The sequence below is a fragment of the Cyprinodon tularosa genome, unplaced genomic scaffold (genome assembly GCF_016077235.1).
Source record: "Cyprinodon tularosa strain WSP-4 unplaced genomic scaffold, ASM1607723v1 ctg312, whole genome shotgun sequence".
Taxonomy (NCBI): domain Eukaryota; kingdom Metazoa; phylum Chordata; class Actinopteri; order Cyprinodontiformes; family Cyprinodontidae; genus Cyprinodon; species Cyprinodon tularosa.
The window spans coordinates 281,027-298,567 of NW_024039022.1; the positions used below are offsets into that span (position 1 = coordinate 281,027).

The window sequence follows — 17,541 nt, forward strand, 5'->3', positions numbered from 1 at the left end:
AAAGAACTGCGGTGAGAAAGGTGAGCTTCAATGGCTGTCGGAAACTGTAGTTCACCACAGATATATGCCTGAAAGTGCGCATGCACACAAAAAGATAGATAACAATACAAGCATGTAGGAAGGACTTACGTAAACATATCACCAGAATGATTGACAATTAGGAGAACCACTTATTTAGATGATCCACCTGGAAATTAAAGATCGTCCTTCATACTTTCAGTGTATAGTCAGAAAACAACAAAGTGAAAACTCTCAGATTGTGCCAAAAGATGGGTATTAAAGGAATAGTACACCCAAAACATGATTAGCCTTCATTTTCTACTCACCCCCATGCTGAACAACACTCTGGAGTACTTTTTTGATATCTCAAATGCATCTGGAGATCTGGGAGGCTTCTTGCTGTCTGCTGACATTCAAATAATGGAGGTCGATGGCGCCCGAGGCAGAAAGGTCCATAAAAGTCCACAAAAAACGTGTCAATATTCCTCCATACTGCTCGTCCAAGTGTCCTGAGTTGGTAGCGTCCATAATTTACTCGAAACAAAGTCATTTAGAATGTTTTTAGAGCATAAACAGTAGTGTATAGGATTTCCTAAAAGAGCGCGCCTGCGAGTTCACGAGCCTACGGAAACTGCGGCAGACCAAACCAGATGAAAGTGCGCATTCAGCGTCTGCTCTTGATAATGCAAGCGTAGAAGAAGAAATGTGCTGTTTACCTGTGCACAGAAAGAAACAACGAAAGAAAAATGTCTGAGGACTTCAGTGTTGAGGAAGAGCATGAGTTCTTTGCCGAGCTGAATGCGCACTTAATCTGGTTTGGTCTGCCGCGGTTTCCGTAGACTCGTGAACGCGCTTTTAGGAAATCCTATACACTACTGTTTATGCTCTAAAAACATTCTAAATGACTTTGTTTCGAGTAAATTATGGATGCTACCCACTCAGGACACTTGGAATACATTGGACGAGCAGTATGGAGGAATATTGACACGTTTTTTGTGGACTTTTATGGACCTTTCTGTCTCGGGCACCATAGACCTCCATTATTTGAATGTCAGCAGACAGCAAGAAGCCTCCCAGATCTCCAGATGCATTTGAGATATCAAAAAAGTACGCCAGAGTGTTGTTCAGCATGGGGGTGAGTAGAAAATGAAGGCTAATCATGTTTTGGGTGTACTATTCCTTTAAGAAGAGAAGTAAGGCAAATTCTTAATCATTCCATAGCTTTTTATTGCATAAAGTTTTAAAAACTGTCATTTTCCTTCCCCTTTTATTAATTCAGACATAATGTATCATTAAATGTATGTTTTTAGGTTGTGAAAATGTGAAAAAGTTAAAGGTTTATGAAAACTTTTGCAAGGCAACCCTTATTCCAAGCATCCACAAGTTTCATCCTCTAAGAATGAACCCTAATTAAAAACCACATAATAAAATAACTTTTATAGTTTTTTCCACCACAAAACTTGAAGGTAAATTGTTCTTAGCCACTAGTGCTTTCCAATTTAATATGTTTAACGTTCCTCATGTCCTTGTTGAATATAAGCAGGGTAGATAGGTCCACCCTGAAGTTGTGACACACTTCCACCAAACAATAATAAAGCGTATTTTAGTTTGCTGTTCCTTATTTGACATCCTCTTACTGCTCTCCAAAGACGACTCACAGTCAGCACTATTTCTCAACACATCCAAATGTTTTTGCTGCGCTCAGTTTAGGGAACATTTGGCTTCCCTAAAGGTTTCCGTAAATTGTAATCTCAGTGAGATTTGATTACAAAAAGCAACAACTGTTCTGTTAAAAACATCTCTAGATATTGGAGATTCCTTCTTTTTAACAACTTCAGCAGTTCAAATAATTTCATCACACATATGAACTTTGACAGAAATTACAGCTCTAAGGGTGTCTTTACACAACATGATTTACAGATTTATGCGAGCGGCAGTTTTTGGCTGTGCAGTTGAGGTTAAAGAAGGTCAGGATGGATGTGGGATGTGGTTAAAGATGGGGTTCAGCATAGTGAAGGAAAGTGAAAAACTGCGGGGCGAGGTTCAGCTGTGGCTCTATCAAGTGGCCAGGAAACGGCTACAGTTAGTGCTGTCTCATTGATGGCCAACGAGCTTCCTGAAGGAGGGGGTGTCGGCGGCCGCATACGAGTGTGTGTTCGATGACAGGTTTTGGGGCGTGTGGGGAATAAATTATTGAATGAGAGAAAGGAGAAAGATGTGCCCAGAAAAAAAAAGTGCGGATTAAAAAAACCACCAGGATGCTCTGGGAACCCATGTGCAGGCAGTTTCAGGATCACTCAACAGGAAGGGCAGCTTTCACAACACTGCTATGGCTACATCTGCCTGCTGTGCCAACCCCCCCCCCCCCCCCTTTTTTTACAGATGCCACAGAGGGGGCAGTAATCTCAGACATCCTCAATGTATATAGGCTTTTTCTTATAGTAAGCAAGGCAGCTTTAAAGTTGACTTTACATGACATGAGATTTTAAACTCTGCTTAATTGTACAGTTTCAGGATTTTAGTGCGCGGCAAAGTGTCTCAATTTGTGAAATAAACAGATGGCCCCAGACATATCAGAAAACCAAAATGTTTCTTAACTTTCTCCATTTATACCCTGCTTTTTCTAAGTTTAGGAAAATGTAAGGCACAGCCAGGATTTTTTTAAACAAAGGTTTTATTCTAAACTAGATAAGACCAAACCTGCAGTGGCTAACTCGATGGCTGTCTTTTTAAAGGTAAATCTAACCCGTTTCTAGGGTATGAAGCAAATGAATGATATGCATTCTAGCATCTAAAGACATCCCCCTTCCCCATAGCGGTTTATGCAAATAGTATTTTAAGAACTACTGAACAAAAAGTTTTCATAAGGTGTTTTTGGTTTTGTTTTTTGTTTCACAAGGAGGCTATAAGGAGGCTATATGCATCATCAGTGATCTTCGTTTGAGAAAGACAAAGATGTATAAATTGTTGCTTGCCTCTTATTTAAAAATAACGACTCATGGTAAAGATTTAAAGGTTCATAAAAGAGAACTAGCATTAAACCAAAATGATGTTTTTTTTTGTTTTGTTTTTAAATTGGACTTCTTCTAGGACAGTAAAACTAAGCTTTCTTCCTCTGGACTAACCATTAGCTTCTGCCTTTAGGGCCGACTAATTTGGTTTCTACTAAATAAAAATGTCAACAGAGGTAACATATCAAGGGCTTACAACTTTTCTGAAAATTCTGAGCTGTCCTTTTTGACAGCTGAGGTGGTAAAACTCTCCTCCTGATACAGGGTTCAAGCAGGGTCACATGTGCCAGCCTGGAAGTCAGAGATAATGTTTTTACCCCCACGCCAGACAAATACTGCACCTCTAGCATCGATTCACATGCCAAGCATAGACTAATCTGCCCATTGCATTTGTGCTGCACAGACGGAACTGCAGCTTGCAGACCAGGACGCTGCTTTTCACATGTTGTGCAAACAAAAAAAGCAACGTCAGAGCGGTAGAATGATACAGCAGAAAGCCTCTTAAAGTGTAGCTATAAAAAGTGACCATCGATGACAGATATTTCACATTCTTAATGATTTTATAAACAGAAAAAAGAATTGATTCCCTGAAGACACAAAGATGGTGTCACTTCGTAAAGTTTGCCTTGTATTTTGGTTCAGCTATTCTGAAGTATTTCATGATCACACTGGTGATCACCAAGGCTAAATCCTCCTGATTTACAGCTTTGCCTATTTTTCCCAGTCCTGTTTTTTAACAGGTACAACAAGGAGCTGCATTTGCAAACTCTTACAAAATATATTAAAAATTTACTTTTTACTGTATCTACTGATTCAACATTTTTTTGTCTCGCCAATTAATCTAAAATCTATTTAAAAAATATAGTATACTTAGACTTAGACTTAGACTTCTTTATTTGTCATTTTGTATGCACAGGGTGCATACAGAACGAAATTGCGTTACATACAGCTTATGAACGTTGCATTGATATTTCACAATGGCACGAGTTATAGAAAAATACAAAAAGTGCAGCAGTGGTCAAAGTGTGAACAGTGCAGAGGATAAGAGACAGTGTGCAAGTTGCAGTGGTTCAGTGCAAAATGGCATTTGTGCAAAAAATGCGTTATTGAAAAATACAATGAGATGAACAATTTAAAGGGCTAAAAGTTAAAAGTTCAGCAGCATTTGATGCCCGATAATGTGCAATAGGTGCAGAGTTCGGATTGTGGATCAAAGGTTCAACAGTCTGATGGCAGTGGGGAAGAAGCTGTTGCACAACCTGGTGGATCTGCAGCGGATGCTGCGGAACCTCTTTCCAGAGGGCAGCAGGGAGAACAGTCCATGGTGGGGGTGTGAGGGGTCTTTGATGATATTACGGGCTCGGGACACACAGCGCTGTGATGAAATGTCCTTAATGGAGGGAAGAGGAGCCCCAATGATTCCTTCCGCTGTCCTCACCACCCTCCTCACATTCTTCCAGTCAGAAGCTCTGCAGCCTCCACACCACAGAGAGAGACAGCTGGTCAGAACGCTCTCTATGGTGCTTCTGTAGAAGGTTGTGAGGATGGGCGGGGGCAGGCGGGCTCTCCTCATCCTCCGCAGAAAGTACAAGCGCTTCTGTGCCCTCTTCACTAGAGATGAAGTGTTTACAGTCCAGGTGAGGTTGTCCGTGATGTGCACCCCCAGGAACTTTGTGCTGCTGACCACCTCCACAGCTGAGCTGTTGATGAGCAGTGGAGCATGGTGGGGGCGGTTTTTCCTGAAGTCGACGATGATCTCCTTCGTCTTCTCCACGTTCAGGATCAGACTGTTTTCACTGCACCAGTCCACCAGCTGCTCCACCTCCTCTCTGTAGTCCCGGTCGTTGTCGTCCCTGATGAGGCCCACCACCGTGGTGTCGTCCGCAAACTTCACGATGTGATTGGTGGTGAACCTGGGGACGCAGTCATATGTCATCAGGGTGAACAGCAGGGGGCTCAGGACGCAGCCCTGAGGGGAGCCCGTGCTGAGGGTGATGACATCAGAGGTGTTCTGACCGACCCGGACTGACTGAGGTCTGTTGGTGAGGAAGTCCAGCAGCCAGTTTCGAAGGGGTGTGTTGAAGCCCAGATGTTCCAGCTTTCCCACCAGGTGCTGTGGGATGATGGTGTTAAACGCTGAACTGAAGTCCAGGAACAGCATCCGCACGTGGGTGTTCTTCTCCTCCAGGTGGGCCAGGCTCAGGTGAAGAGCAGAGGAGATGGCGTCCTCAGTGGAGCGGTTTCGCCGGTAGGCAAACTGGAACGGGTCGAGTGTTGGGGGGAGACTGGAGACGATGTGTTCCTTTACCAGCCTTTCAAAGCACTTCATGACAGTGCATGACAGTGATCTTTATAAAAAAAGAAAAGAAAAAAAGAAATGCAGTATTGAAATAAACGAATAATTCTGGAATATTTTCAGATACCAGCCATCATGTGTATTATGTTATTAAATATTCAAAAAGGGAGAGCAGTATTTCAGTTTGAAACTTATCAGTCCTAATTATTTGTTTTTTCTAAAAGCTTTAAAGCCTGGACCATTAAATAATTGACACCCATCTCCAGCTGTCTGCGGGCTAGAGGAGTGGTACACCCTGGACAGTTCGGCAGTCCATCGCAGGGGAACAGACAGACAAACAACAATTCACGCTCACACTAAGGAGAATTTAGAATAGCCAATTAACCTAAGAGTCCTTTTTTTGGACTGTGGGAGGAAGCCGGAGTACCCGGAGAGAACATGCAAACTCTATGCAGAAAGATCCGGGCCCGGAATTGAACCTGGGACCTTGTTGCTGCAAGGCAGCAGTGCTACCCACTGCTCCACTGAGCATTGAAGTTTCTGACAAATAAAAAAAAATAAAATAAAACAAATGTGTATAAGTTAAATTGGATCATTTTTATGCATACATTTTGATGCATTAGGCATTTCTCTATAATCTTTTATATGTTTTCTTCTCACTGCATGCATCTGGTCATGTAAGTCAGGGTTTACAAAAATATCACATGATGAGGCAGTGTTCTAAATAACTTTGTTTCTTATTTATGTTTTCAATACCCTTGAAGAAAAACTGAAATTCTAACTGCAACAACTTTAATGTCCAGTATGGCTGACAAAACATGATGATCATAGTTGCAATATTATTACCGTATTAGTCTGTTTGGACCTCATTAACTCAACCAACACTTTTTGTGTTTGAATAAACAATATGCAAAGAAATACATTGTTTTCACCTGAGGATGTTAACAGCAGTTAGCTCGGGTAAAGATGCCATCTACAGATTTAGGTTAAATAGAGAAAAAAAGGATAAAGCATAAAAAGTCAGAGTTTCCTTAAATATTCTGCACAGCTTCCCTCTTCTGTTTTTTTTTTTAAATCATTATTAAAGCAAGTATCTTGTTTGATCCATTTGTTTTTATTTGCTTAGTTTCCCACTTTGGCTTACAATAAGTAATTGTCTTCAAAATAACTTCATAAATACTAATAACAAAATTCCACTATTACAGTCGGCTCAAACACCACCAGTCGTGGTTCTACCACCGTTTCAGAACCACATCATCAAAGCACCAAGAAATTCACTGAAAAATAAGAAATAATTCTTCTTTTATACACAATATCTGAACTCTAAATGACAGATATATATATATATATATATATATATATATATATATATATATATATATATATATATATATATATATATATATATATATATATATATATATATATATATATATATATATATATACATATATATATATGTTGTAAATAATTGAAAGATTTTTATTACGGTCACAAAAATTGATATAACCTGGAATTATATGTAAACTTCTCAGTTTTCAACAACAAATCATGTTCATATTAGAAAATCCTGTCTATCAGTGTTCTTTATAAGCAAAGCACACCTAAAATGATAAGATTATATATACAAACAGTGGGATAAAACTACACAGTTATCTGAAAATAAAGAAAACTAGGGGAAAAATCCAAAAGTATCGATCATATTTTGTATAATGTAATCTGGTGAAAAACTTTTTTGTTACAAATTTTGCATGAATGGTCCATTTCAGTCCTTTATTCTGTCTTCATGAGTTTCCTGCCATCAGTGCTGTTATTTGCTAGTACCTCAGCGTTTATGGTTCCATCAGATGTGCTTTTGTTGCTGAATTTTCGCCGGACCACCTCACTGACAGCAGCTCCTGCACCAGTCCCAACAGCCCCGCCGATCAGCCCAGCCAAAATGACACCGAGCACCAGACCCAGAATCGCACCAATAATGATCGTCTTTGGCACCTGTTTGGCAGTATTTCCCATTTTTTCCCACACTGAACTCTCCGAGACCCTTTTGGCCCCAGCCTTTACTCCAGCACCCACCTTCTCCCATACAGGACTCTGTGCCACCTTCTTTGCACCAGCACCGATCCCTTCTCCAACCTTCACTGAACCATCTGCCATCAGTTTAGCTCCAGTTTTAGCACCAGAACCAACTTTCCCCCACACGGGGCTCTTGGCCAAATTCTTGGCCCCTGAACCCACTTTCCCCCACATTGGACTTGATGTTACTGCTTTGGCACCAGATCCCACCCACGCAGAACCATCCACAACCTTTTGTGGAACCCTTTTTCCCACAGCTTGGGATACCTGTCCTGCTGTGGTTCCCACCTTTTCCCACATGGGACTGTCTGCAACCATTTTTTGGACATTTTGGGCACCACTGCCAATTTTTTCCCACACTGGACTGCCTTTCACCTGTTTTGCACTATCTTCCACCCACGTTGAGCTGTTTGCCAAAAGTTGGGGTAACATCTTGGCACCGGACTCCACTTTCTCCATCATAGACCGGAGAAGAGAAGGCGACATGGTGGACAGGGTAACAGGCGGAAGGCTTTCTATATTTGCGCTGCTTACAATCCTCTCTGCCTCATCCCTTGTGTTCACGATCTCTTCCTCCGTTATCTCCTCGTTTATTGGTGCCAGAGTCTGCCTCATACTGCTGAGCTGCCCATCATCTACTGCCAGTTCTGGCTTTATGCCCCTTCTTCCAGCCGCTATCTCTAACTGTCTCTGCCTCACCTTTTCCTCTGCCTCCTGAAAAGCTGGAGTAGAATAGCACTGCCCTCCAGCTTCCTTCACCGTCTGCTGCACCTTCTCAAGTAGCTCTGCCACATTCTGTTTCTGTCTCCAGCCATCCCCCTTCTCCATCACATGATACCTGTCTCTGCATTTCTCCACCAACTTCACCAAATCCCCCCTCTGGCTTGCAATGTAATTCTCCACACTCTTTCCCTCGACTTTCCCGCTTTCCCTTAGTTTATCTGCGTATGTAAAGAGGACCATAGTGTGCTTCTGGACGGCCTCTGGTCCAAAAACCGTCCCAAGAGCCTCGAGGGCTTGCAGTTCGGTCTTTGCTGGCTGGTCTAGCGGCACGCAGAGAAGAAAGGCATGAGGACCAGGGCTGGACAAAGCCACGCAGGAAGAAATCTGAGCCCTCACTTCATCTGGAGTCTGCTCTGAGTTGAACCAATCAGGTGTGTCCACCACCGACACCTGCAAGGGAAAATGAGAAAACAGGTGATAAAACAGAGGAAATATTTTTCATGTTAGGGGAAAATAAAATACAAAAACAATCTAAACTCTCATGGTTTTGATCACTTACTCTTTTTCCTTCAACCATTGCCTTCTTTTTCTCGCACTTCTGAGTGATTGCGGTGAAGCTATCTGGATGAGACTCAAACAGCTCCTGTCCCAGGATGCTGTTGCCAGCTGCACTCTTCCCCACTCCGGAGCGACCGAGCAAGATCAGACGAAGCTCAGGGGGGGTTGATAGCTGTGACGGCGATGAAGGGGGTGATGAAGAGGACCGGGGCACTGGTGTGGGAGAGGCGGCGAATGTTTGTGTAGAGTATGAGGAAGGGGAAAAGGTGGGTGAATGAGGAGAAACGGTGGGTGAATGAGGAGAAAAGGTGGGTGAATGAGGAGAAAAGGTGGGTGAATGAGGAGAAACGGTGGGTGAATGAGGAGAAAAGGTGGGTGAATGAGGAGAAAAGGTGGGTGAATGAGGAGAAAAGGTGGGTGACGTCCCAGGGGAATTCTCTTCAAAGCTGTTGATTCTATGATGATCTGAAAACAATCAAATGATGGAGAAATTAAAGACAAAACTAAAAGTATTCACAGCAAATTTTGTTAGACATGATATAAACTTTTCACTGCAGCTGGAGCTGTATCTCTGTGTGTATGACTACCATCTAAACACATGTACACACTAACCTAGTTTTCTTTACTTTTACTGGTCATTCACAGAAAATGTGTTTTAAATCAATTCTTATAACATATTTTTAACTGGATATAGGTCCGGACTATGGCTGAAACAATCCGATTAATCATGATTAATCGTTAAATAGAATACAAAGACTCATGAGACAGAACAACCCACTTAGGGCTGTAATTATTAATCAAAATTGTAAAAACAAAAAAAACAAAAACAACACAAAAAACAAAAAAGGTAGAAACATTTTGTATTTAACACAAAGAAAATGTTTCTGTCGATATGCTCTATCCAGAACTCAATTGGAAACATTTTAGTCTCACCTGATTTAATTTAGTAAAAAATCTTCCTTTGGCTATCAAATTATTAATCCAAAGAATAATCAACAGGTTTATTGATTTGCAAAATAATAATTGTTAGTTGCATCCCCACTAGGCTATTTGCACACTTTAATTTGCTTTAATCCTAAGCGTTCCACTGGTAGCTGAACGTCTCTCCATTCTTGAGATTTTTCCAGCTTCTTGCAGGTTTTTATTCAGAGATCATCCTATATTCAGTTGCATTCTTAATTCCAATTATTGAGAAGATAAAAGATAAAACGTGACAGCATCATGATGCTGCCTCCACCATGTTTGAATAAGGGGATAATATACGGTTATACTGTATATAGTGTCTGTTTTCTGTGCCGTGTTTAAAATGCAATAAAATTCTGTTTAAAAACAGAACAACTTCCTTCACGTGTTTTCTCTGTGTGCTTCAGTGGCTATGGGAATGTGTAAATGAGAGCTCTCTTCCTGTCATTTTTTCCACGGAGGATAGATTGGTTGAGTGTCTATCTCTACAGCTCCTACGTTACATCAGACTTTTGTTACTGCTTTTTTTAATGATTTCACCCCATCAGGCTTCACCAAAAGGCTTCAGGGTAATGTCTTTGTTAGTTTTTTTCTTTTTCTCCTTCCCCTTTCCGACGATGAAGTCAGCAACCAGTTCATCTGTTTAAAGTCTGGTATGTTATTTTATAACCTAACTCAAATCAACAAATTTTCCATGAGCTCTTTAATAGTATTGTAGAATCTGAAGTAACTGGCTGGTACGTCAGACAAAATGGGAATAAATGAGCCTTTTCAGATTTCATGTTATGAAAAATACTTTTTAAAAAGCATGCATTATTTTCCTTCCACTGCAGTCCCATCTGGCTTTGGCATAACACTCCCAAACTGATGCCTGTGGTTGTGACAAATTTTGATAAGGTTCAATGGATGTGAACGTTTAAGCAGCTGTTATCAGACTTACAGGTGGAGATGAGTTTAGGCTTTGACTGCGTCTCAGAAATCTGTGAGAGTAGGGCTCCATCTACAGGAAAGAACCAGGAAAAGCTCAAATTATCATTATTTAATACATGAGTCAAAGAAAACATTTTGCTGGGTAATGTATTCATATTATTGTCATAATTATTCAAGAAACAAAGAGTGAATACCAGACTAACTTGATGTATAATTTGTATAAAATAAGATATTTAAGGCAAGCTTGGTGGAGTTAAGCCACCTTAAGCTTTCTAAATGTGAAACAATGCAACATAAATTGGGTAAAAGCTCCTATAACACTCACCTGCATTCAGCCTAAAACTAGGTGTCCTGGTTAACTGGCTGTCATCATCCTTTGGTTCTGAATATGATGGCCGCTCAGTTGCTGGAGCAGAATAAAGCCCATTAGAAACTTCATTCGCAACAACTCTTCCTTCTATTTCATCCTTATATTTTCTTCTTCTCTCCAAAGTGCTGTTGGGCTCCTGTCTTGCATCAAAGACGTCTGTGTCTGACACGCTCTTCGCCATGATAAGCTTTTTTTCCTCCTCCTTCTGAGCTCTGAAACTTTCCATCAGCTCCCGTTTTCGCTCCAGCACCCGTTTCTCCAGCTCTTTTTCCTGGTCTGTTTTAATGCAATACACCCCGTTTGTCTGCACCATGCTGTCCACCTGTTGATAGATGAAAACAGTTGCTGCAGGAATGAATAAAATAATAAGAATTCCTTCCTGTATAACTGTTTTAGCTATTCATTTTAAAGAAATTTCTTAATTTAAGTTCAAAAGATAATATATATATTAGTTCTGATGTATTATGTCAGAATAAAGGGAATGTTTTTCTCCCAGGGGATTAGCAGCAAACCCATCATTAATCTAGTAAATCGAGGGAAAGGAACAGAGTGTTTAGAGGTACTGTTACATCCTGTAGATTTAGTTAGAATGTTTTTCTTAGGTGATGGTTCAAAATACATAGAATACACAACAATGTATGATTTAAATGCTGTTTCAAGTCAGACTTTAAGGCATTACGTCTGGAGTGAAACTACAAAGCTAGTTCAAAAGAAGGATTGACATCACAGGTTCTTGTGCAGACTGATGACCCATTATATTGAGAGAGTCACTTCAGGTGGATCAGAAAATCCTACCTGTGCCGCACAAGAAAAGGAAAAAAAAAAAGAAAAAAAAAGACACCCCTATCCAGATTTTGGTATGAGCCACAGATTTCAGACAGCAGTTTTTGGTTGGATTAAAAAATGCCAACTCTGTACTTAACTACTGGCCAGAACTGTTCCAAGTAATGACTGGTCTTCAGGATTATCCGAAATTTTAGATCCTATAGCCAGAATTTAAACGTAGAGATGAAGATATTTTGGAACAAAATTACAAAGTTGCAACACTGCAGTAACAAAATATCTTCCAACATGAGCCGAAACAGAGATTAAAAACTTGAGACGAAACATGGATTGAAAAGATAGCCCAGAGTAAGAAGACTATGTGAAGTGTTTGCTCCCTTTCCACTAAGATTGAAAGACCAAACCCCAACCCAGGACCCAAACCAATATGGCTGAGTGTGCTATTCAACATGAAAAATTTGCCATAATCCATACCTTCAACAATTAGGGGGAAATGCTTTCAGTGTTAAAAATCTGGCAGCGCAGAAACAACTTTGAAGACTTTTTCAATGGGACTGATTAAGAGTAACATCATGTAAAACAGTTAGGAGAATGGAAAATGCATCTTAATGGAAAGTAGAACTTCTGGTTTATACTAGATGCTCAATAGAAGGCCTTATAGAATGTGTTTTTTCCTAAGTACTCTGAGACTAACGGTCGCTCGCAGGGGTCAGCTGTAAGAGAAAACTTAAAAAGCAAACATGTTCCAGAGGCTGAGGAGAAGCCTCTGAGGAAGGAGTGTTGGATTTCAATTAGAGATGCATCGATCCAATACCTGGATCAGATGTCAGTGATGTGATATCAAAGATCCAATCCAGTGCACTATACAAGGAACACTAATTTCTTTTTTTTAATACTGCTGTTTATTCATTAGGGGGACAGTGGCGTCGGATGTAGGAGTTTGCCCTGAAATCGAAGGATTGACGGTTCATTCATTGTCGTTGTGTCTTTGGGCAAGACACTTCACCTGCATTGTCTACTGATGGTGGTCAGAGGGCCCGGTGGCGCCAGTGTACGGCAGCCCCGCTTCTGTCAGTGAGCCCCAGAGCAGCTGTGGCTACAATGTAGCTTGCCACCATCAGTGTGTGAGTGTGTGCGTGAATGGGTGAATGACTGAATGTAGTCGCTTTGGTCAAGTCTCCTGACTTGAAAATGTGCTATACAAGTACAGGCCATTTACAATTCACCATTAACAAAAATTATACATTTATATCTGTCTTAATGTCTTACCTTTTAATAACATGGTTATTAAACTATTGACTATGGTTAATTCATTCAACAGTTGAATCGGATCATATTGATACGGCTGATGCACTAAACCCAGGTATTGGTATCGGACTGGATTGGATCTGATCTCAAAGGATCAGACAGTCCATAGGAGGGATGGATGAAGCTAATGTCACCTTGTTTCAAAAAGATGCATGAATTGATTAAAAAAAAACAGTCCTGGCCCAAATCCTGGTTACAAATATGAACCCTGAGCATTGGGTTCAATGTAATCAAAGAACTGGCCCATGGAGTAGCGACAGAATCACTCCACATGCCTCCTTAAATGCAACACTTTGAAACAAATGATTTATGCAGGATATTTGCTAATAAGAGATTTCATTTTTTAGAACATCCTTTAAAAAAATGTTGTTCAGACACAGGTTTTTGGTGAAGTGTTGGAATTAAAAAAGTAAAGCCATTTATCACACGTCTTTAGTTAATTCAGAGTGCTTCCTAACAGTTTGTTGTGTTTTATGTGTTTCAACATTTGTTAATGCAATACGTGGGGTTTAGATTTAATTATCACGATTGATAATAATCCCCCGTTTCAGAGAGAGGCAGCCGCCACTGGTCTCTAGGACAATAAAGTGGTTGGAGCAGCTAAATTAAAGCATTTGAATGGATGAACTAGAACTTCTGAAATTTCATTTACACCCCCTTTCTTTTTTTCCTCTCAGTTATTTTGTTCTCCCAACTGAAATATAGCAAGAACTACCCACCCTCATTCAGACTTTCAACCTAAGTTGTATGTTTATGAACAAATACATGCTCAGCATTGAAGCTGAATGCAGCAGATACAGTATAGAAAGTAGTGAAGTTGTAGGTAAACACTATTTCTTAGGACATCTAACAGTTTTTGTCTCATTAAACCACCAACAAAATATGCTGTGTAGTATATTTTTTAACGGGTCTACGTATATGTTTGATAAACAAAAAAAGGGGCATTGCCTTCAGCTTTTGCCGTCTATAACACTTAGCACAACAGTTTCATTTCCTGGAGTTTTTTTCCAATCAGGAATTTGAACAATCTTAACGAAGATCCTGCACCGCCCTGATCAAGAGATGAAACAAAAGCAGCATCACAATCAACATTTTTAAGTATCAGTGTTTTTATGTTATAAAAAGTAGTAATGGATCCACTCAACAACAACAAAAAAACAACATAATTCAGCTGTTCTGCTGCAGCCGGTTGATCAGATGATCATTAATATCGAACTAGACCTAATTGTATCCGGATGTGAGTCTGTGTACTGGGCATTGTAAAGTGAAACCACATACATTCCTGGCAGCTGAGTGGCACAGTGGCCATAATGACAATCTCTGCACCGATAAATATAGACTTATTGTTTTCTGATTCATTAGCTCACCTTTTTCAGTAGTTCCTGAACCTGCTCTTTGTCCTGTCGCTGGCGGTTGTTGAAGACATGGTACCTCCCTCCACAGCGCTCTATGACCTGCCTCAGGCCTGGGTGTTCTCTCTGCAGGTATTGCTGCAACAGAACAATTGGATCTGTGTGAATGTGGACATACAGTTCTATTGTACGTTTTTTTTTTTTTTTATTAGTCTAAAATGAAACTAATTACATGCGTGAAAATATTTAAATGCACAACCGTTGGGAGTAGGAAGTACACTAATAGAGAAAGAATTCCCAAAGGAGGAAACTAGGAAGTGCATTTGACTGAACGCTCTGGTGAGAATTACAAAAAAAACAATTATTGTTCTTTTAAAGATGGAGCAGATACAGATTTCTAATACCTCCACTGTTTTTCCCATCAAATAGTCTCCACACGTCAGTAGGACCAGGGTGTGATCCAGCACTTCGGTCCCAAACAACTTCTCTAGCTCTGCAGGCACTCGACCCTCCATCTTGGGACAAAACAGAGATTTCTTACGCACTGCTTGTTCTTCATTTCAACAAAGATTTTAAATCTAAAAACATGATTAAAGCTTTAAACACTGACTGACCTCTGTGAATTGGTTCACAGGCACCAGCAGCAGAACAGCATGTGGACCCGGTGCTACCAAGCTCATGCCCCGCTGGGTCTCCTTTTTGACACCTTCATCCATGTCGCAGCCGATCCAGAACCATCTTGGCGCCTCCACTAGGGTCACCCTTCTGCCCTCGGTTAAGCCCTGTCTCAGCGTGCTGCTTCTGGCAGCACTGGGAGAGACGGGAGACAGCTGACCCAAGATGGTGTCCGCCGTTGATGTCTTCCCACAGCCAATGTTCCCCAGGAGAACCAGCCGTAGGTCTGTGGGTGAGGACCCACTGAAGCCTTCTCTCAACAGATCACTCATGCCTGATGTTTAGGATGAAGCAAACTTAAAACATTCAGTTTCAAACATTAAATTATCCTCTATGTCATGGCTGTTCCAATTTAGGTACTTTTTTACAGTAAGGACAGAAAAACAGTGAACACTGATCGGGAACAGTGGTTATAGGATGGACCATGAATTATTGGTTGAGAGGGTCCCATTTCTTCCTCCCCGATCATGCCCACATTTTTCTCTGTTCTCTTCAATGTATGCTATAGAAACGATTATAAACATAATATCTCCAACCACTCATATTGAAAATGTGTGTTTTTACAGAGTTTGCATTCAAATTTACCAATAAAGTCAAGAAAGTTGGTTCAGTTAATGGAATTAGTGATTTCATAGAGAAGTAGGTTATCAAAGGTCATTTTTCTAGCAGATTAGGCTGGAATTGTTACAAGTTTTTACAATATCGATACTTCAGAATGTATAATGCAACAATAATAATGCTGTCAGATTTGTATTCAATTAACCATTTTTTAAAATGCATACACAAACGCATGCATACATAAAAGATATGGAGATGGACTCTGGAAGACAAGAGAGCATAATCATTAGAATGTATGGTCAAAAGCCATTACAGCTTTTATGACTGGATGCCTTTTTTTCCCCCCTCCCCGCATACTCCAGTTAGGAGCCCCCATAGGGAGGTTGTCTTTGGTTTTGACAGTATTGTGGGGGATCAGGGTTTGGATCCTGGATGCGTTTAGGAAATCTTGGTCAAGTCTGTGAGCAAGTCATAATGACTTACTGTGGGGAGCTCTGAATATAAAGGTCACTAAAAGGACACAAACACACACTCCAGAGGTCGGAGTTGCATTTTGTGTTCCATTTTCAAAGTAAATTATGAACCAAGCACCAAAGAAGTCAGACAACATTGTACCCCATCATATATTTCATATATTACTGATTTCAATAAGTGGATTGAGAGCATGATAAATCTCTATGCCCTCTTCAGTCTTGATAGTGCTTTATGTGTTAACGTAACTAACACCAGTCAAAGCAATTTGCTCCAACAAGCCGAAACCATCTCATTGGAAACCACAACCTGTTGGATCTCATGGTGTTTAATAAGCCACACCTTGCCAGTCCAGTCCGACTACATTCTGCTTAGACTTTAACATTATATTTAGCCCCATATGCAAACACAAAACACCACTAGAAATGCAAAGATAAACACCGACAATGGAGCACTGTCCAGTTCCTCGGTGAAAGAACAACACTGCACAGTTTGTTACACTGGAAAAAATCGAAATCTAGATAAGTCATCTTTTCTTTAAATGAGTGCATTTGTTCTTTGATTGAGGAGGTAAAAGAGACATTTTGCCAATTGAACAAGAGAATTTACACTTAGTATAAGAAAACAAACTTGCATGGTCTTATTTCAAGTGCATATTATCTAATTATCTTATTTTAGGAGTAAAAATTATCACTCCATTGGCAAACTATGACATTTACTTACTTAAATTCAGGAGAAATACACTTAAGACATTTTTACTTATCTCTAGATTGTTTTTTCAGTGTAAAAGTCATAGTCATACGACTGTAAAATAAAACCTTAAAGATTGACAGGAAACATGAGCATTTATGTAGCGAGAAAGTAAATGTTCCCTTTCTGGTAAATGCTGAGAAAACACTTTGATCAACTGTAGCGACAACATTATGATAGATTCTCCAAAAGGACGATCAAAATGTCCAATGATCCCCTTTGATCAATATTTAGCTGTTGTACTTGAAGCTGTAAAAATCCTTATTTCATTAGAACACATCCATTTAAAAAAAGAAAAACATTATGCATGTATTTGAGGTCTACAAACTGCATTCATATAATGTTCTTACCTATTCTAGTTGTTCCTAAACATGGAATCCCATCCAGTCAGCTCCAGCGCCAGCCAATTACTAAAAAGGTGCCAGCTCAAGTGAGGTTCTCTCGTTTTCCCACCTCACCACTCCCAGCTTCAGCCACACACACACACACAATCGCAAATAAGTGTATTTTTGTGCACAACAGGTTTCTCTGTCTGCAGGGAGGAGAGCATTCCAGCTTGGGGCGGAGAGAGAGAGGGCCAGTCACATTTGTGAATCACTGAGTTTTATCTGCCGCACCCATGGTGAATCAAAACTGCTGGATGTCTGTCAGAACATCTCCTTCAGTTGCCATAGAGATTGACAGGTAAACCAGAAGCACATTTTTCATGCCTGGTTAGGT

General features: G+C 40.4%; 1 protein-coding gene across 2 annotated transcripts; it reads right to left on the reverse strand.

The window, feature by feature from the left end:
• Nucleotides 1-6,799: 6,799 nt before the first annotated feature.
• LOC119788237 lies at nucleotides 6,800-17,328 on the reverse strand. Of its 2 annotated transcripts, XM_038292444.1 has the most exons (9): nucleotides 17,172-17,328; nucleotides 14,982-15,316; nucleotides 14,772-14,882; nucleotides 14,383-14,505; nucleotides 10,880-11,246; nucleotides 10,565-10,624; nucleotides 8,963-9,126; nucleotides 8,663-8,920; nucleotides 6,800-8,553 (listed from the first exon to the last, which is right to left on the reverse strand). In XM_038292444.1, the coding sequence occupies exons 2-9, from the start codon at nucleotides 15,312-15,314 to the stop codon at nucleotides 7,081-7,083; spliced, it is 2,889 nt and encodes a 962-aa protein (XP_038148372.1). In that variant the 5' UTR covers nucleotides 15,315-15,316; nucleotides 17,172-17,328; the 3' UTR covers nucleotides 6,800-7,080. The 2 variants fall into 2 exon arrangements, with proteins under 2 accessions (XP_038148372.1, XP_038148371.1); XM_038292443.1 differs by having other exon boundaries at nucleotides 8,663-9,126.
• Nucleotides 17,329-17,541: the final 213 nt, after the last annotated feature.